Consider the following 21,903-nt stretch of genomic DNA (forward strand, 5'->3'; position numbering starts at 1 on the left):
AATTGATCTGAAGGATGCCTATTATTTAGTGCCAATAGACAAGAGCAGTAGAAAATTTTTACGTTTTCAATTCGACGGAGAGTTATTCGAGTATACATGTTTAGCTTTTGGGTTAAATATTGCTCCGTTTATTTTCACTAAATTATTTAAGCCAGTCATGAGTTTTTTAAGAAATCGCGGTTTTCTATGTGTCATTTATTTAGACGATCTAATATTGTTCGGCGATAGTTATGACGAATGCGCTCACAGATTCGCGGTAACATGTAAGATTTTTAAGAAACTTGGATTTATTCTAAATAACAAGAAATGTCAAATAATTCCAAGTCAACGATGTACCTTTTTAGGCTTTGTTTTCGACTCAAAGAACATGAGATTACAATTACCAGACGAAAAAAGAGCATCAGTCATAAGATTAATTACTGAATTTAAAATGAAAAAGAGCTGCAAAATACGCGAATTTGCTCAGTTTGTGGGAACATTGATAGCGTGCTGTCCGGCCATACAGTTTAGTTGGTTATACACTAAAAGATTTGAAAAAGAAAAACTTGATGCTTTAAAAAGGAATCACGATAACTATGAAGCATACATGAGTCTTGACGGGTTAGAATCAGACTTAGAATGGTGGAGTGAAAACATATCCACGGGTTGTAAAGATATTCGCTTTTCACAATTTGCAATCGAAATATTTACTGATGCCTCACTGACCGGCTGGGGATCAGCATGCAAAGGCAAACGAGCAAACGGAACTTGGACTCTAGCAGAGCGTAAGAATAGTATAAATTTCCTTGAGCTTAAAGCGGCTCTATTCGGCCTCAAATGTTTCGCCGCGGAGTTAAAAGACTGTCGAATCTTATTACGTATCGATAACACCACTGCAATCGCCTACATAAACAAGATGGGCGGTGTTATGTACGAGAATTTAAATAATGTTACCCGAGAAATTTGGCAGTGGTGNGGGCAGAAGGGAGGGTACTACTATTTGATCTTTCGAAGGAGGTGTTCGTACAATTGTAATTGAACATCACTTTGTTCATTCAATTGTTCAATTTTTTCTTCCTTCCATATGTAGAGAAACTTATTGTGGTGAGAGAGTACGTTATGATAAAGTATGGCTGCAGTTTTCGATCAATTCACATGATAATAATTGAAGTCAATTTTACTACTTTATGTAGCTAGAGAGATAGCACAGCTCATGCATTTTTATCTACATTGACGATTATGTAACCCTTGTCGGGACACAAATTTGTAAAGGGCAGGTAAAATCCTACGTAACAAGCCTAGGATTTCAGTACGATCCTATCATTGTAAAGCATTTAGATTCACTTCAGTTATATATCCAAGAAGCTATGCAGCTAAGTTTCCATGTATATAGTAACATCAGATCCGAGTCACCTTGAAGAACTTTGATCTGCTTCGTCATAGTTATTTGAGTAAATTATTAGCTCCATTTTCATGTTATCATTTTAAATATTCTAAATTTTTTATTTATTAAAGAATTTTGCTCATATAATTCTTAACAGAGTTATTAATCTTTTAATGAAATAATTTTTCATTTATATTGAAAAATAAATTTTTAAATTACCATGAAAAAAATGTAAACCCCATGAATACAGAAAAGTTTCTCGAAAAATTCACAATTATTATTTTATTGGATATTGAAACGAAGTAATCTTTAAATAAATTTCAATATATTATTCATTCTGTGCAGATCTTGCGATTCAAATACTAATGAATTTTTTGATCATTAAGACAGTTGAACGATAAATCGATGAAAAGTGAGCGTACGGCAATTCAAATCAGATTCATAAACATAAGTAAATGATGTCTTCAAACGATAAGTGAATTTATTCGTTGTCTTATGTATTGATCTGATTTCAAGAAACGTAAAATTTAATAAAGTGCTTTGTAAATAATAATAATTTTAGATGAAAGCTTGTGAAATACATGTGCCTCCATCTATATTAATCTTACTGCAACGTACAATTCTATGTTTTAAGGGTGCGTATACATACAAAATATCGATGGTTACGTTGGTAGGTTTGAGTACGAAACAGACCTTCGGTCGGTAAATACGAACCCTCAAAAATCTTTTGATAACAAAAATCGACTTTAAAATATTGATTTGTAGAGGAGTTGCCTCAGGCGTAATGACCATTGTACGATATAAAATATGATAACGTAGGAAAACCCTGAATCTCAACTAGAAATAAATGAAGATTCATTTTAATTTACTGGAATATTTTATTTCGATGAATGAAAAATATCAAGTTTCACGTATCTTGTATCAATTTTAAAATTCAAAGCAATTATAAATATATCAAATAACTTTATTTTTGCTGCTTCGAATACTCATTTTCATTGTGAAATATGAATAAAAAACAAATACCAAATTGATTTTTGTACAAGCTAACATTTATTTCTTAAATATACAACATTACATAATGTATATACAATTTGTCGTCACAACCATGCATCGGTCATTCGACGACTATACACACAGCTCTTAATTGATATTTATACACATCTTTCATTAATCTCAAATATATAATTGATTTATATATTTTTATTTATGACTTGTTACGTGTATGCATAAATGTAGAGCACATTATACTCTGTACATAACAATTGTATTCACGTGCGAAGCACCATAACGTATTTATTTTACATCGCGTCGATGATTTATTTTTATTATTGCAGAGATTCGTTATGAATTTCGTCGTTTTTATTACCTTTTTTCCATCACATACATCAAATGAACGAGAGCATGTATTTCGAATTGTAAGATGAGAAATAAAGTTTTTACAAGCATATTGCAACAATGTATATTTTTAAACTAAACAATTTTGCTGTATTATTTTAAATTTCATGTAAAAAAGGAAAATTAAGCATCTAGAACAAAAAAATTTAATGAATTGGAAATTAATTTGAAGGAATTTATATTTTTTATACAGAATCTTTGAAATACAGAATCACATTGAAATAAATTGATCACATACAGTTTTTCTGAAAGGCCTGCTTTCAATAATTAGAAATTTTAAATGAAGGTTTAGTATTTTATTATAAGGAGACCTCTTTAGCTGCAGAACCCAAATAGGCTTTCAATTTCTTTGTAGGTTCTTTACTGAAAAAAATCATCTTTTGAATTAAAAAATCGTGGCTACTTTTAATCTAAAAAAATTAGGGAAAAATGCAGATTTTTTTAGTAAAATATAAAATTATTTTAAAATGGACTTCAACGCTCACGGGATCAAACAAAAAAGAATGAATCTTTTTTTAATACAGACATTAAAAAAAATTGTTTCAAGTCAATCTGGGTTCCAAAACTGAAGTTGTCTCTGTACACATTTTTTCTTACTACCGTATACTAGATGATTTTAAGAAATATTCAAATTTTTATTGAACTTACATTTCATTAATTTTAATGGCATACATAAACCACTCGAGAAAAGGAATGTTCAATAATAGATGATGTTTCGAGCTTTACATGAAAATGAGTAATAAAAGTACAACAGAATATTTACGATGAGAATCACGCGCTCACAAAAATTCGTTTACATTTTCTCAACTAGTTGACACTGGATAAACTGAAAAAAAAAAACAAAAAATACAGCGACGAAAAAAGATCAAGCCTGCATGAGTTTAAGATTGTCAAAGTAATCTCAATGAATATATGGTTGATTCTCCTGAAATCTGCTTTTTGCATGTCTTTATGCCATATTCTTAAACTAGTGAAGATGAGCCAAAACTGGTTCGGTCATTCATTCAATATTGTTGTATTCTTCATGATAGGACATAAATATTTCAATTTTTTAGGGTCAGTTAAATTTGCCGTGAAGATATACATGCCAAATGTCACCTCCGTGGCATGTCTACATCTCAAAATCAACTCTATTTGCATGTATCATGCATTCTCATTAGCACCTGACCCTATAATAACTATGAGACCAGCTTCTATACATCCAGAGTAAAGTTTAAGTCTATTATAGGGCTTTGAAAAATGTTTTAAAAAAATTTCCCACGCAATTGAAAAATGTCTCGGATTTTAATCATGTTTCTGAATAATTTCAAACATACCGCCTGCTTTGGGTCGCTAACTCATTTTTGATGTCGCTAGATACGTAAATGTCAAGTATTATAGCCCAGCTTTCGATTGGTGTAGGTTGCGGGTTCAAATTTTACATTTTATCGATGCTGCGATAATTATTCTATTGAAAAATTCACGTGTGTCAAAAAAACGGTCACCTCCGTGGACATGAATATCTCGAGCTATGATCATTCTTTTTAACCGCTCGCCCCGTCAAAAGACTCGTTTTTCATGACCAAATTTCGGGTTGTGCGGAAAATTTTGTGCGTTTCTTATTTTTCTTACATAGTTGATGAAAGCAGCGATTTGTCACCTCCGTGTGTGTCACCTCCGTAACCCAAAATAGTCGATTTTAAGCATAAAATCGGACATAGTTTTCGTAAAACGAAATCTCAAAGCCCCAGATTCAATAATTATTCATGTTTTATGGTTTAAAAAAGGGTAAACTAGTTCGCGCCGTTCAATATGACAAAAAAATTTTCACCATTTTTTCGTTTTCCATACCCGAAAAAGCAGATTTCGGGAGAATCAACCATATATGCATAGTCGCACTCCACACATCCAAGCGATTCACTTTTACTACTTTGTTTCTCATATAATTAATACTTTATACAAAGAACCAGGAGTACACAAGGTAAAAGAAACATGTTAATCTTTTGCAGTATACTTGTTTTTTTGTTTGTTTTAGTTTCAGTCTTTGTAGGATATACACCCACGCGCCATTCAGAATTCCGTCCATTCCTGCGTTGCGAGCTTGTCTCTGACTCTCGTTCGTTTCAATCGTTAAATAAATTAACGTCACCCGAATAGCTAAAAGAGAGGGACGAAGAGTCTATCTTTTACTCCTTCGCTTACATGTACACGATGTACGTTCAATAAAAGTCTCGCTTAACGTCGTATACTCTACCTATTGCTGAATATTCATCAGCTATGCAACAGACCAAAAAATATGTTAGGCAGTGTGTATATATTATACGTGTGAGTGTGGAGTCGCGATCGGTCATGCGAATAGGAAAGTTAAAAAAAAAATTAAAAATTCCGAGAAACTACGAATGCTTCAACATTACCACCGCATGTACATTGTACACACACGCACACACCCTCACACTATATATGCCCAATGTACCCTTCTCGCGCACAAATAGAATTTCAACCGCAAATCTCTTCACAAAGTTTGATTGGAAGTCGGAGGTTTGCCGCTTGATGGTTTCGTATGTTATGCTTGCTATATACACAGCCGCTATCAATATGTACATGTACTTGCGGGCCATTTTCCTACGTTGGACAGGCCAATCGTCGTATTAAATTCATCATCGCGAGGCAGATCGCACTGATGACCAGCAAACAGGAATCGCTGATGTTCGACGACGACGAGTAGCCATCCTCCTCCTCACCGTCGTCGTTGAGCTCGCTGTAAGACAGCGAGCCGTCGGGCACCTTCTCGTATTGATTGCTGGAGCGCTCGGACCAGTTCTTTTTTGAATCCCGCCTTGTACTGGCTTTGTTGTTGCGCGCCGCCGACGATTGTTGTATCTCTGCGGCATGAGAATAAAAATAATGCATTGTCTATCGCTTCTCAATGTGTGCACGTGCGTACACGTACACGTGAATTTAATGCGATTGAGATAAACAAAGCAATATGTGTATCGGCGATTTATTGCTATTGTTTACTAATGCAATTTCTTTTAGTTTCATACGCTCGGAAGAGGATAATTTTGTGGGACTGTATCATGTTCATTTTTATATAAATACGAGCTCATGCAATTCGAAAACTAATCACGTGCACGTTTTTTCCATACACGTATATATCGCGTACGCGACGCGGAGATCTCTGCTTCTGCTACACATGTAGCTGAACTGGAAAAAAAAGAAGAAAAAGTAATAACAGAACGCACAAATGGCAAAATCGAAACCCTAGCAAGTGTATATACAGTGGCAGCCGCACGCGAAGAGTTCGTATAACTTCAAGTTTTGCCACTGACAGGATCACGCGCAGGTGACTGTTATGCCCGATATCAAACGCGTCCAGCAGACACAACAAACGTTCACTGTGTGTACTACAGTTGTAGTTGTGTACGGCGCTGCTGCAAGATTGTATGATAATTGACTTTTTATTGAATCGCTCGACAACGTTTCATCAAGCATCGAGAGGGTTTTTCTGTGAAAGTAATTGCTCAACGACTCCCGAAAAGCCACGTACCCAAGATACTTTCACATTTGAAATGTGTATGTGTTCGTAGGGTAGTCAGACCAATCAATGACCGGGTACCAGTGAATGAACATTTTGGAAAATATGATATTAAAAAGATTAAAAATATATTTGTATGGTCGTTATTCAATTCTTCAGCGAACGAAGTATCTTGCTTTCTATGTCCAATTATCATCTAACAAAAAAAAAAGAATAATTATTGCCCATCCAAAAGTGGTCATTTACAGGGCGAGAGCAGTCAATCACTGGTCCAAGTACCCTATATTTAATTCAATTATTCTCGTGAAAATGCTGATCTGCATTTATCTGCTATATTTAGACATTTTGTACAATCGTTGTACTAGCTAATGAAATGTGGAATCGAAGAGGCTATTACAACATTTGGAAAGTCGTTGATGTTACTTTTCAAAAATGAGTTTACCATTCTGATTTTAGCATTTAAATAAAAATTCTTATTGGATAGATATAAACTTTTTAAATGAAACAGTATTTTATAAATTATATGTCAAGAACATGCAGGCTTAAGATTTATATTATATTTTTGGTGATTTCCAATAAAATGCATTTTTGTTTCAAATGCATTTAACACCAATCAATCATTCGAAAAAGAAAATAATGAAATCATCTATATATTATATCACAGTACAAAAATAATTTTTGTTAAAATAACAAAATATTTTTTTTAATGAATGTTTGAAACTAAATTTAACATAGCCTTAGAGTCTGTGAATGAAACTCCAACGGAAATACAATTGGAAAATGTATATTAAACAAACAATCTAGCATGCGCACACAACTGAACCTTTGAACACATATATATAGGAAAATATGTAAAAAATTTTTTAATTTTCTTTTCTTTCGTTGACGGTAAGGCACCAGCTCGCGCCTTTTGATGTTGTATTGAATTTTGACGATATTCTTGATTCCAATGGCAAAAACGATTGACTCTCGCGTAGGAGGAATAATATAGTCAGCGTAACGCTCGCGTTGATATAATTGGAATGAAAAGGTGCGTATGCGCGTACACGGATAGAAAAAGCGGGAAAGAGAGAGAGAGATAGAACTCGATGAGCAGTGGAAACGCGCACAGGAGTTGCTGATATTCCGACGGGGCGAGTTACTAATTGGAGACGGCTGCCTCCAATTACAGAGGCCCCGCAAACGAGCTTGGCACACGGTTATGTAGCTCCACGGCTTAGTCTTTGCCCTCTGGACCCTTTTTCGCGGATAAAGAACGCGAGCTGGCCTCTATATGCCTGGACGAGCTTTCGCCCAAGTACCGATGTAGACTAAATCGCTGTGCGTTTGATTTAAGTTCAATGTACGACTACTGACTCGAGCTTTTTTTCAAGCTCCGAAGCTTTTCAGAGAATACTCCAATTCGGATGTATGGAGCATTGCTCGATGAAAGAAGAACAGGTCCACGAACTTACTGACTTCAATCATTTTTTAATATTTAATTAATTGGATATTGCTTTGATTGAATTTAATAATAGTTAGTACGATGTTATCGAGCTTTCTTCAATTTTCGAAAAATGTGTAAGGTCGACTGAGCTTTTTTTAGGAGCATCGTTTTCTTGCAGTCATATTCTTGACGTACAAATCTATACAGGTAGCAGAATCAGAGCTTCAGACATCTCCTTCCATAAAATAGGAGATAAATGAATGTGCCTTCTCTATGGACGTGTATTTCAAGAGGATGCATTACGAATTTCAAAAGATATATCCCGGCACTTTCGAAAAAATTAATTCTAATAAAATTCGACGGATTCAAGACTTCAAGTATCCATCGAGTCGAACCCGTTTGCAAATCCAAACTTTTTAGACGTCAAACATAAATGCGCAGAGACTGCCTGTTTACACTTAATATGATGTAACTCGAAATACGTCTTTTGAATTTGTATTTGTAAACGATTTATTGAATGCGAGCTTTTTTACCGTTAAATCACTGCCACGGAATATTCATAAATCTTGCGAAACATTCATTGAAACAAAGCGGCTGATATCATTGAAATATGGCGCGTGCGTTGTAAATTCAACAATACGCAACAACAGATACACACGCCAAGGCAACTTAACGCAAAGCAAATATCAATTAACATTAATTACACTAATCCTCGCGCGCGAAAGTCAACGTAGGGAAGTATATTCGAACGATAAGAGGGATCGATATGAATTGTGAATTATTAACTTTAACGAAAAAGGGAAGAAAAAAGACAGAGATAATCCAATCCGAGCTGTTTATTCAGCGCATTACGTATTAATCGATGAACATTTATCACATAATGTGCAATTTTTCAATTCATGCTCTACCGGAATGTGTGTCATATACTCACGATAAACTTTAATTTTCCCATCCGTCCGTCCCAGAGAATTTTCAGCCAAACAAAAGAAAGGCCCGTAATCTTGAGGTCGCACAGACCTAATGCTCAGTTTCATGAGGGTTTCATAGCCCGATACGGACGTCTCGACTTTGTAGAATCCATCTGTAAAAAATTACCTTCGTGTATCAAGAACTCGAGTCTAATATAAAATGTATGCGAAAATTACCGTTCGTGACTGTTTCGTTATTGGGCTTGGTCCAGTACATAATTGGCCTTGGATAGCCTTCGCTGTGGCACTCGAGCACGAGTGTTTGTCCTTCATAAGCCCCAAACAATTGATTCTCCACCCTAATCATTGGTGGAACTGCGACAAAGAAAACGGCATACATTATCATACGGCAAGCATATTTTGTTCTCGTTTTCATTCATGAAATACGCATATACAAGCAACAATAGTTCCTCCACAATGATATAATCGAGTCACAAAAGGGAAATCCCCGTGGAGGTTTACAAAAGAGAAATATATGATAATGTGTATCTGCGAGCGCGCAACAAGCGAACGCGTACACAATGGCGTTGAGCCGAGCCCAGGCGCACAAAATGTGCGTATTCAAAAACAATTTGCCGTTAGATTTTGGAGAGATTCGCGCGCGGCTTTGTATCTTGACTCTCGCGCGTAAGTGGTATGATTATACGCCAAGATTCACTGCGCGCAGCGCAACGAAATTTAGCCGCTGCCGAGAGCGAGCTTAATATTGAGCGCCTGTTTCGCCGTATAGCGCACGCTTCTCGAGACTGCACGACGGAATAAAACCATTCCGCTAGTCGACAAATATCTCTTGTGGGTTACGAGCAAGTAGAATCTTTTTTTCAAATGTTTGACACTTTTCTGCTTGAAATTTAACAAGCCAACACATCGATATTTAAGTTTCACCATAAAAAAGAACAGGTTACATTAACGTCTGTTCAATCCAACCGAATGTAATTAAGCTTGAGATATGTTTATGATTTTGATACAAAAAAAATAATATTAACAAAAGAGGGTTGTTGCATAATTTGACGTGCAGCGTAAAAAATAAGCAACTCTTGTAAATGATCGTCGAGACAGGCAATTATACTACTCCACGGGCAATTAATATAAAATAATTATATCGTATAAAATCATTTTTCGCGAAACTGTTATGCGTTTATGAACGGTTTGAAAACTTAATTAAATATTTGCATTGTGATACATCAGTTATTTCCGAAAATACGTTTATCGTATGATTTTTAACTAATAAACGAGTTCACTTATTAGTCAAATGGTGTCAACCAAGATATTAATAAAATGAATCAAGCTAAACTCCATTTGTATTTTTATCATATAAAATTTTTAAAATAAACATAAAAATTGAAATCAAAAATCATTTTCATTTTCTTTTTAGGTATTTGCACTTTATGTCTGAAAAAAATGTCATTTTATGAAGAGATGAATTTTGGTATTTATTTAAAGAAGTTTATGTTTTTACTTTTGATTAATTAACCAAAAAAATATGTTTTCGAATAATGACTAATTTTAAATCCAATCTTTCTAACATTTCGAAATTTTTAAAAATTTTTTTTTTCACCATGAGGTAGCGTTTGTAATTTAAAATTCTTTTGATTATTTCATTGATGTTATGTCGAAAGCAACTACTCAATCGAAATGAAAACTCATTTGCAGTTCTTATTATAATTATTACTTGAACTTTTCTATATTATTATTATTTCATTGATATCAATATGGCACTTTATTGGCATTCAAATAGCGATAGTGATAATTTATTGAAATGAAGCAAATACAGTAGATTCTCCGTTCGTTATGTTAATTAATTCATCTTGGAAAAGTTAATCAAGTGTTCCATCAAAATATTCGGATGAATTTGACATGTATTTTTTTCATGAAGCTTCTTTTGTTAGTCTGTTTATATGATGTATATACGTACAATGAACAATGAGGACGATTCGCTTGCTGACTGATGGCGGTATGCCGTTCGACGCGATGCACAGATAGGCTCCCATGTGCAGTCGATTGACACGTGTTATTTCCAGCTCTGGACCTTCGATGCTCGGCACTGCGTGGACGTTCACGTACGACAGGACAACAACAACAACCGCAGCAATAGCAGTAGCAGCAGCAGCAACAACACACAAATCATTATATTAACTAAAAGCTCCTCTATATCGCTTCGCACGTCTGCTATATACCATGGCAGTATGTGAGCTAGGCACACATGGAATGTCGTACTATTTGTTGACTGGCGCTACTAGCCTATACACGACGTCGTGTGCGCGCCCGTCTACGGGTCTATATAGCGTGGGTGTGTATGTGTGTATATGTGTACTTCCGTGGGGTCCCGTTTATCTACCACTTTATATAATCGAGCGCGTACGAGCACTATTCGCCGAGGCTTCCGTGAGCTTGCGGGCTATATCGTATATTCGAGCTCAAGCTAATCGGAAACTATACGCGCACTCAATGTCGGCGCGGGGCCGCGCGCATATTATGTCGAGAACTAGAGAGCAGCGCACTGCAATAACAACATCAACGGCAAACACAAGAGTAAATCCCATACATTTTTAAATTGCTTGTCAATAATACGCGGTGACCTCTCTCTCTCTCTCTCCGAGTATAATATGCGCGTAAATGGCATATTAATCCCGACTGCTACAATGTAAATGCTCCGTTGTTGCGTATAGGTGATACACAATACGCGCCGAAAGTAATGTTTATGTGCGTTGTGCATGCGGGGCTTCGGTTGAATGATGAATGATCACTCTCGCAACGTTAATTTATTCGCTATATACATCTCGCGTATCATATTTGGAGTGTGTGCTTCTGAATATATAATAATAACGAAAATAATAATAATAATAATAATAATAATAATAATAATAATAATAATAATGATAAAATAAAAAAATGGATACGTACCTTCCTGGCCATTCGAAGTTGTGATAGTCCCGCCAGCCTCTCGGCGCCAAGTTACCGTCGGTTCAGGTGTGCCGGTTGCAGCGCACCGTAGCGTTACGTTACTGTTCTCGCTCACGATCATGTCCGTACTCGTAGGATAGTCCAGGATGTCCGGCGGCACTGGAAAACGACCATGCGTGTATCAACTCGGCAAATCAGTGCGTATAATACCTGCGACTCACGGTCTGACTGCATATCGAGCTTTACTACTTTTTTACTTTGTTTGCAGAACGGCTGAAATTTTCGAAAGGAAATGCGCCAAACGGCCAATACCAGGTTCCTGTCTTTATGACCCAGCGATCATTTTCAACAAAAACACTCGAGGTATATATATTGCATTAACGAGACACAACGTCTCAAGTTAAACGCAAGCTCTGCGGAGGTGGGTAACAAAGCAATGAAAAAATTCCAACTCTCGAAGAATGCAATTCCCATTTTATATATAACTGAGGGAAAATCATTAGTAGTAAAAAGAAAAATAACTTTGTATTTGAACTTTTATATCGAGTTTTAATTACATGATCCGAAAGCGAAGCGTTTTTTCTAAGAGGGAAAGTTGCAAGAAGAAGTTAACTCATTCGAATTTTTCTTTTCCTACAGCTCGCAAGAACCAAGCGACGAGCTGTATTACGAACTTGGTCGAAAATTAAATTTTTAATATTCAGTTATACAGGCGAGTCACGGTATCTTTGCGCAGTCATTTCTAGATTAGATTATTTTCACTTTATTACGTAGAATGATGATACCATTACTAGTGATACGCTATAAATCTTTAAACCACGTATCAAAGATATCCAGCAAATCAATCGAAATGTCAAAAATATCCGTGAGTCAATTCATATCATATGTATAGCACAGTGGAAATGAAATTTCATATTTAACATACTTCTGTTTGTAAAGTTTTGAATTTTCCAATACATTCGTTTCAAAAATTTGCCAAGAATTCGTTAACAAAGTTAAGTCTAAATTAGGAATAAATAACTCTGCTGGCGTTTTTCCTTTTCGAGTGGTTGCTTGAAATATTTTACGTCCAATTTTTGCTAATTACTATATACTTTCCGCGGCAAAAAGAAATTGTCCTCGACGAAACAGAAGGAGCAAAAAACAAATCACGAGTTTGGCTGCGGGCGCGGTACAGCTATACGGCAAGGCGGCAAAGAACTCGTTATTCCGAATCGGTAATGAGATTTGCGGGAGGACTAGACGACGGCAGTAGTCGTTCTCCGCCGTTCTCGCGCGCGACAGTTTCGAAAATTCAATTTCAACGTACCGCACGATAAATGCCTCTTTATGATATAGCCACCGAGTAGTATCTCCCCTGCGCCAGACAAACCACACGGAACGAAATTTTTTTCGCAACTGCCGCCGCGCGCGCGAAAGCTTTATTTTCCGAAACTCCCGTACGCTCATTCCTCTACCTTGTCTCTCTCTCCCTCTCTCTCTCCCTCTGCATTTGGCTATCATTAATATCAAGACTCGCAAGTGTGGTAAATCTTACTCGGAGATTTTTGATGTGAAACTTCTTATGGGACATTGGGAAGGGGGTTCGTTCGTAAAAAACGAGCGAGCGATCACGAATCGAGAATTAACTTGCTCCCTTCTGCAGCTGCGACGAATTGTAAAACACACGATTACTGTTTAGTGTTCATGCCTTCGTAACGGTTATTCGCCTTAAGACGATGGGTGAAATTGGAAACATTTTTACTTTTGACTTTGTCTAATTTTTTCTTTTGGTGTGAAAATTTTACGAAAAACATATGCTCAGTTTTATGCATGAATCATATAAAAATACATTTTCGACTAGAGATTCAAATACAATTTTTTCAGTTATAATATTTTACTTTTTTTGTCATCTTGGTTATTTATTTCTTAAAATAAACACAACTAGCCTGAAAATATCTTTTGCATTGTCATTTCGACTTGAGCACGCTGCCTGATGTGGCAATTATATTTCAAAAACTTGTCTCGCAAGATAAAGTCATGTGTGGGTCGAATTTTCGTCTCGTACATCGATAGTGGAACCTTATATTATGATGTACCGAAAAAATCTCAAATTCCTCGGAGAAATTGACATCCAGTGCAATTTATATAATACGGAGTCAGACGGCAAAAGTAAACTGATAACATACATTTTTCCTTATCATGAGTATATAAGTGAAGCCTCTTGTGGCTACTTTAGGCTGCCGGAAAGACAATGTGACATTTTTCTTTTTGTGAAAACTGAAAAGTTTACACAGGCGCGAGACGATCGCTTTCTTTTTAACATGATAATTTCTCGAAATAGAGACCCTAAAACCGGCACGATTAAGGCGGGCTTTTGAAAAAAGAAAGTCATAAAGTGTGCACGCGACGCACAAGAACAATCCCTTATTCCAACACCTTGGGAAGGCTGCGTATAAAGGCGCAGTCTAACCACAGAGTAGAAGGTTCGCTCGCACGAGCCCCATCGCGATAAAAGGGAAATTTAATAAGGGCCGCCCGCGCGCGCGCGGGGCACCGTCGAGGCATCCTCTTTAAACGCAAATTCCCAACGCGTTAAAGCCCCGAAGATTATTCTTTCACGCTGTAATACGGAGCTCGAGAGAAAAATACTCATTACATTTTGTACGTAAAAAAATTTATTAACAGCCGAGAGGCAATTATCATATGATATGTCCTTGTCCGTGTGCGCGTACCATTTGTACGTGTGTGTGTGTGTGTGTGTGTGGAGATAGGAGATATAACAAGTAGTGGAATTCGATTGGAAATTGTAATGAACCTATGGGCTAAATACGATGTGATTACATATCGAAATCATCAAATGACGTAAAATATTTACACGATGCCGGGCGCGCGGCTATTTTGGGGGGAGGAGCTGCTGGCTGGTCGACGTGCCGCACGCATATACACATTCAGGCCAAGTACGCGCAAAATATACAAAGCCCCCGTGGTGCGTCGATTGCGTGCGCTTATCAAAATCATAGCGCAAATACAATGCAGGAGCCCGTAATCGGATTTAGCATCGCAGGGTATAATAATTTTGTTTTCCAGAATTCGCCCGCTCGTTCGTACAGTTGTGTGGGTATGCAGCGCACGCCTGTCCGACGAGTATGTATATGAGTTAACGTACCAGTAAGCAACTGCTTATTCTACTTTCTCTCGGAGCTCTCGTGAAACTTTGATTCGGCCCGTTCTGTTGTGCGCAAAAGGTCAAATAAGCATCGCATGACAGCCGATTTACGAACTGTAATATTTATATTCATTTACGCTTATTTATGTTAACATAATGCGCACAAACAATGTATTATATCGTTAATCATGATTGGTCCAAAATAAACTTCTGAATAAAGCCAATTTTTGGCGAAACTCAGATTACTAATTTAATCTCGCTTCGCAGAAATATGACCGAGAGAAGATACAATAGACAATGGAACCTTAGATCCTCGAAAGTAATGCTGTTTTAAGGGGCAGACAGTCAAGTGTGCATCCGCATCGAAGTCAACCGAGCACAAAAGAAAATCCATTAAAATGCCGCATACTACTCTCGATAAGCTCGTCGTCGCTTGCGCCTGTACGCGAGAAAGCGTATAACGTACAGTAGGTACGTGCAGGACTGCGCACTCGATATGATAATAATCGTTAAGCTGGCGTGTCTGGTGTTGCTGCTGCTGCTGCTGCAGTGGTAACAGCAGTAGCTGCTTATAACATCGATAGCTGCGTTACGTACGTCACATTTGGCCTGAAAAACTCCGTGTATACCAGGGGCGGTGTAAATTTGTGCTCGCAGAGGTCCGTGCGCGCGCTGTGTATACGAGGTATACAGCGCAGTGTATACGATAACAGAGCGAGAGAGTGAGAGACGCTGCTTCTCGCGCGCGATGCATTTTCTTCTTACATATTATATAGGCCGGGCGCGTACACAGCGGCAACGAGCAAGTTGGGTTATTATTAGAGAGGGGGTCGGGGGATTGGGGGGGGGGCCGAGGGGAAAAGACGCTACGCGCCAGGAAGGTGTTTAATAGTCGCCTGGGCCTCCGTAGGGTGCAGCTTTACATACATTTGCATCACACATATCGCGAGCGAGTGTATAGGCGAGTGTGTACAGCTTAGGAGGGACTTCTTTATCTCGAGCCAACAGCATGGCGGGTGGTTGCACTTTGATGAAAGTCGGAGCGAGCGAGAGAGAGAGAGAGAGAGAAAAAATACTCGGCCAAAAGGGACGCGCATGGCCTTAACGACTGCGTGATGCTAATATAGCGCGACAGCAGTTTGTTGTTGCCCAAGATACTTCGCCTCGCGCGCGTTGTGTTCCTCGACGAGCTGTGCCGCCGTAAACTTTTCGCCCCAACTTCTGCACGCTGATAGACTTTGCTGCAATTTTCAACTTTGCCCACTTGTGTATCTACATGTGCTGCGAAACATGTATGCTGTGTCTTCCCAGGACTTGTAAAAGTCCATTTTATTCGAATTATCTTGCCGAAATTATAGAAATAAAATAGCGAAATTTGTCATGCACGACTCTGGTTGCTATATATTGATTTCTCCGCTCACTTGATTATTCATAATGTTAATTATGCATGAAGGGAAGACACGAATGAAAGCCGATAAATTTCCTTCTGCGATTAATTCGACCTAAGTCGGATGAAACGGGTGTTAAATAACAAAATGCACTTTATGCTTACCAACGACCTCGAGAAATCCTGTAATGCTCGACATGGGGTCGGTATTGACTTGGCACATGTACCAGCCTCGGTCGGCCTCGCGTGTGTCTCGTATGTGAAGCGACCAGGCGCGGTGGCCGCTGTGCGTCACGGCGATCCTGTGGTTTTTCGTTATCACGTGGTTCGAAATTGTCAGGATCGTTTGCGTATCGACCCGCAGCCATGCAACCTGAAACCAGTTTTAATTTTATGTCATCGGCTATAATTGCCTTCTTCGGAATTTTATTTGATGTATAATCGAAAAAAAAGTGAAACGAGACTCATCGGTTAAATTACGAAATAAATTGTTTCGCATAGTTTTTATTTGCTATTCATTTATCAAAGTAAAATTAATTAACTTCGAGTAATTAATTTTGTGTGGATCATTATTAAATAGTCGAAAATAAAATCAAAGCTAAAACACGCAACAGGAGCCTATATTTATCCAACGGGTTCTCCGTGGCACAACTGCAGCAAACATTTATCCAGCGAATTCAGTCCATCTCTCTTTGTATATTACCTGGCCGTTTCTTTATTAGTGAACGTAATAAAAAATATAAACATATTTCTCTGAGCAGCAGCTTGTTATTTACATTATTTTAATAAAGCAACTCGCTCAGCCGTGCGAGGAAACATTTTACACATCATAGTGGGCTTGAAACTCGGCGCGCGGAGACCTCGTCTCTTAATAATGCAAAAATCCATTCGCGTAAAGCAGTCGCCACGGGACATAGCACGAGCGCATAAAATCATTTTTAAAAAGGCGAGACCCGACGCCCAGAAGCCAGGGTAAAATAGAAATACAATTTTCTGTTCGGTGCAGAGAGCTCAAAACCGAATGGATTCCCTTTTCTCGCGTGGCAAAGACGTTTGTTCGTTTGAAAGGTGAAGCGGGAAATACATGTATCATATTCGAACTTTATATATGAATTCAAAGTTGTGCGCGTTAAAAATGCGAATACGAAATCATCATTACGCGCCTCTCTTTTTGCACGCGCTGCAAGAAACGAAACGCGAAACAAAAGACCTCGCCCCAAGAAACGAAGCTCGCGAAGAAAAACCATTGCATATTTGTCACGCGCGCCAAGCTTCGTGCCAAGCTTCAACGAGCGTTAAAGATACGCGAGTCATTTTTCTTTAATCAAGCGCGAGAGTGTACAAGCAAAGGCAGGGCAGAAAAGAATGTCACTTTCTTTTGTGTGCGTGAAAAAAAGAGAAGCCATGCAAGCTTGCGCTGCAGCAACATAACAATTTCGTGTGTCTTGGGCGTATGCATAAACAGCAACAGCAGCAGCAGCAGCGGTGCAAGTCGGTCAGAGGCGCATAACAGCGCTCAATCGAGCGCATCGCGATGGCGCAGGTACTTTGGCCTACGCGCGCGCGCTGAGCATGCAGTTAAAGCAACCACGACGACCAACAATTACGCGGTTTCGCTCAAAGCTCCCACACATACGTATGTATCCAAACACACACGCGTGCACACGGCCACACGCGTGCATATTGCATTGAACCTTCTGCTTACGTACACATAAAAACGTATACACTCTCGTGTACAAGTGGCAAATGATATTATATACGCGTCTTGCAGCGTAGCCCAGCAAAGGAGAAATACATACGTGGCTGCTTTTGCCGAGCTTTTAATGTATCCATCCTTGCTCTCCTCGAAAATTGTTTAACGTTAACAATTCGAAAAAATATTTTATGTCTTTTTCTCCTTTTTTTTCATGCGGCTTTTGCCTGGTCAACCAAAAGTCTGATTTTATTTTTTCGCGCTACATTTGCACACGGTATATATTTTATCGCCGATACTCGTGCACTGCTATTGTTTTTTGACGCGTTGCCGTTTATATTGATGAATTTTTCGCGTCAAAAAACAAGACGTATAATCGATCGAACACGAATCGCTCGATCAACATAATGGATTTTTCTCGAAATTCCAGCGCCGGGTGAAAAATTACACCTCGCCGCGCGCGCGCGTGTGCGTGCACAACTTGTAAAGCTCATTTTCTTTCTCATCTAATCGCGGTTGGCGAGCGAAAAAAGTGGCTTTTATACCCTGTAACCAACACAGTGCAATATTCTTTTTTATTTTGCGCTGCTCTATAGGGGCTCTTCATTTGCAAAGACTAAATTTATGTTAGCGCGATGCCCATTGCGTGAGTTGCAATCATCATCAAACTTGCCTCAAGTCCGAGAGTGAGGGAGGGAGAGAGAGAGAGAGAGAGAGAGAGAGAGACTAATCAGTGAGAAAATAACGTCTACGATGTATATGTGAGCGCGGGGGAGTATATGTATGTATTTGTGTGTACGCCTAGGTCTCTTGCTGTCGGCAAAATTCTCACTCGCAAAAGTGAGACGACAAGATTAACGATGCCGAGAGTTTACGCCGACTTATCAGGTGTTGCTAGCAGGATAACCAAGAGAAAGAGAGTAAACAAATGATACTCGCCCCGGCAGCGAATAATAATATTATTTCCAGCACAGGTATATAATCGAGTGTCCACTGGGCTGACTCGTTCATATCTCGCCGAGCCGTTAATCAAATGGATATTTTCAGCTAATTTTTCTACTCTGATAAACAATGATATTTTTCTGCGTGAAAAATGAAGAGAAAAAAAGTATTTCTGCACCCGTACGAATCAATCGAAGGCTAAAGTGAGTATCATAAGCTCAGGAACGGGAGCAATCAACGAACGCACTCAGGAATTATGGCTCCATTCATCTCGCTCTCTCTCCTCCTCTTGGAGCAGCAAGTCGGAGTTTCGAGCGGCTTCTACATATATAAATGTGCGCATGTGTATAATCCTCGCGCGCGCGTGGCATTCCTTTGCTGAGGTGCGGTAGCATCTGCCTGGCGGCTTTGCCCGCGTATATGTGCCATATACGCGCGGAACGATAAATCTCGCAAGGAATCGACGCGAGGGCGACTTCGGTGGCGATACCACTCGAGATGCTGAAAAATCCTCGAGCAAAAGTACACTTGCACACACGTACGCGCGCCTGGCGATGATTCACTAGTATTGTGCCCTTTTTTTTCTTCGCCATTCCAGCTAGTCACACATTATTTATCGTTTTTATTTTGCGCTACACACGAGCTGTAGTCGCGCAGACTAACCGCTCGTACTACTCGAGCTAACGATCCACACACAATACAAAGTCATAGTTATTAATTGTTTCCCAGGCTACTCTAAGGCCCCACGATCCAGAGGCTTCGCGCTATTAATGGCTTCTCTTTCGCGCAACGATCGAGATTCATGTTATCGTCACTCGTAATGAATTATCCGGGGGAAAAAAATCATTTCTACGCGTTTATCGCTTATTAATTGATCGCGTATAGTCTAGTCGAGACAATAACAACATCTATTCGTGGTGAACACTTTTCGTGCAATTTACTGTTTTTCGTGGAAATCTAATAACTTGATTAGCCGTCGGAACTTTAATAAACTTTATGCTAAAATTATTTCCACATTCATTCGCAGATGTAGCTCGACGATTGACGTTTACATACAATGTGCATATAAACGAAAATGAGCAGTGCGCTATACGTCCCAGCCATAAACAGAGATAATCACTCGTTATTGCAGGATAGGAAAATTTACTTATAATATTCTCGCGCTCGCGCAAGGAAACCGAACCCATATCATCGTCTCAAAGCATATAGACATAGAAGGTGTGCGCGCGCGTGTGTGTATGCGCAGGGCGCGCAGCAGAAGCAGCAGCAGCTCGAGCAAGTAAGAAGAAGTAGAAGATCTTAATTAGTCTCGGAGGTATCATCTGCTTAATTATTGTAGAGTCTCTCTTTCTCTCATTTATGCTCGAGTTCTATCTGTGCCACCGCAAGCTCCGAGCGCTCAGGCAAGCAGCAGCAGCAGCAGCAGCAGCTCTTTGGTCTTTTTCTTCGCTCGCTAACTTCGCCGCAGCTACGATTTTTGATACCCTACTAGGTATTCCCCGCGATCTCGCGCGGTAAAATAAGAATTACTCGGTATATATTCTAGATTGCCTAATCATCCGAGATAAAATGCTAGGAGAAAAACAGTGAATTTCCTCTTTAAAAAAAGAAAGAAAGAATTTCCGCCACGCTCGCCTAGCTCGGTAAATTTGCTATTTTAGTTAAGAATTTCGAGCGACGCGCGCAGACAACGAGAAGGAGGATAGGATGTAAGGCACTTGACAAGATCCTCGACTGTATGTATAGCTTTGGCTTAGCGATGCTCGCAGCGCGCCTGATTAATTTGACTTGCATTCGTCGACGGCATAAGACTGTGTGTGCGCAAGTAAGGGATGCGTGATTGATGGCTCCATGCTAATAACTCCGTGTTTATGCTGCTGCTGCCTGCATGCCTGCCTGCCTGCTTGCCTTGGCTATATACTGTATATATAGCTTGTCTACTGCCGAGCTGGCCCTGCTATACCTGCAGCGCACACATGCACGTGTCCTCCCCGAATATAGGTATAGTATCTATCTATTCGCATATATATTCCTAACTTGCCATGATATCGTTCGGCTGCTACTGCTGCTGTTTGGATATTTATCAAGACGCTCGGTGGCGGGTCTCAAGGAACGAACGGCGGATATTAAGGGATTTGCTACTGAGCGTTTCATCGCTCAAAGCTGCGATTCATATGGGTTTGCTTTTGGGGATGATAATTTGTTTGCACTATTCGCAATTATGACATATCAATTAAGCCGAAACTATCCTGGACGATATTATTAAAATAACACACTTTGTATGGGGTCGCGGTATGGTCAGAGGCACACGAGGCGTACTCCCGCACTGGAGGGCTCGCGCATATAGGTGAGCATTATTTTCTTATTTTACACCTCATGTTTGCAATCGTTTCATCGCACGAATTCACTTACGACGATTACACAAACTTAAAAGCACGTACATATACGAGGGGGCATATAGCTCGGCGTAACAGAGGCAGAGGTAGAGGCAGAGCGAGCGAGCGAGCGATCGAGCGGGGGCAAAGTACAGGGTATTACGCGCACGCTGCCAAGGTACTTACCGAAAAGCAGTAAAAGAGCCTAGTGCTTTATTCGCTAGCTCGTCGGGCTTGTGCACATTAGGCGCGCGTGCCGAGGTGTATGTATACTATACAAGCAGAGAGAAGTAGAAGAAGAAGAAGACGAAGAAAAAGAAGTAAAAGCAGAAGACTTGGAAGAAGAAGGCACTTTACTTATTTCGCCTTTTCTTCAAAGGCGGCGTATTTTGACCGGCGCCGCACTCGCTGCACCCCGTGTGTATATAAACTCACCTCCCGGCCGCTCTCCCGCTTATGTACTACTATATACTCTGTGTATACGGAGTGGCTGGTGTATAGTCACCAAGTTGTGCTTTCCGCGCGCGCAACACATGGGAGCTGGTGCATTTTCGCGCGTGCACACCGAGACTAGATTCGCTTCAATGATTGACACACGTGAGCGCATCGATCGTTTTTTCATCCGTGTCGACTTGTGCTACACATAATGTACGCGAGAAAACACATACACAAAAACTAATGCCAGTATACTTTTTTGCTTTTTTATTTTATTTTACACGCTAGAAAACCATCGTAATAGTGAGCCACGCATCTGCGTGCAACGAAAATAGCGAGACGCCATTCATAAA

At 39.3% G+C, this 21,903-nt stretch overlaps 1 protein-coding gene across 1 annotated transcript in view; it reads right to left on the bottom strand.

Annotated features, from left to right (window-relative positions):
• Positions 1-5,145: 5,145 nt before the first annotated feature.
• Positions 5,146-21,903, bottom strand: part of LOC106651259 (protein amalgam-like) — a 32,785-nt gene continuing 16,027 nt past the window's right edge. Inside the window, exons 3-8 of the mRNA XM_014369698.2 lie at positions 16,271-16,478; positions 11,571-11,729; positions 10,582-10,710; positions 8,844-8,981; positions 8,630-8,779; positions 5,146-5,619 (exon numbers count right to left, since the gene is read on the bottom strand). Coding sequence (XP_014225184.1) covers positions 5,360-5,619; positions 8,630-8,779; positions 8,844-8,981; positions 10,582-10,710; positions 11,571-11,729; positions 16,271-16,478 — 1,044 coding nt within the window. The 3' untranslated portion in view covers positions 5,146-5,359. The remainder of the gene's footprint in view (positions 5,620-8,629; positions 8,780-8,843; positions 8,982-10,581; positions 10,711-11,570; positions 11,730-16,270; positions 16,479-21,903) is intronic.

The sequence above is a fragment of the Trichogramma pretiosum genome, unplaced genomic scaffold (genome assembly GCF_000599845.2).
Source record: "Trichogramma pretiosum strain Unisexual culture from Peru unplaced genomic scaffold, Tpre_2.0 scaffold54, whole genome shotgun sequence".
Taxonomy (NCBI): Eukaryota; Metazoa; Arthropoda; class Insecta; order Hymenoptera; family Trichogrammatidae; genus Trichogramma; species Trichogramma pretiosum.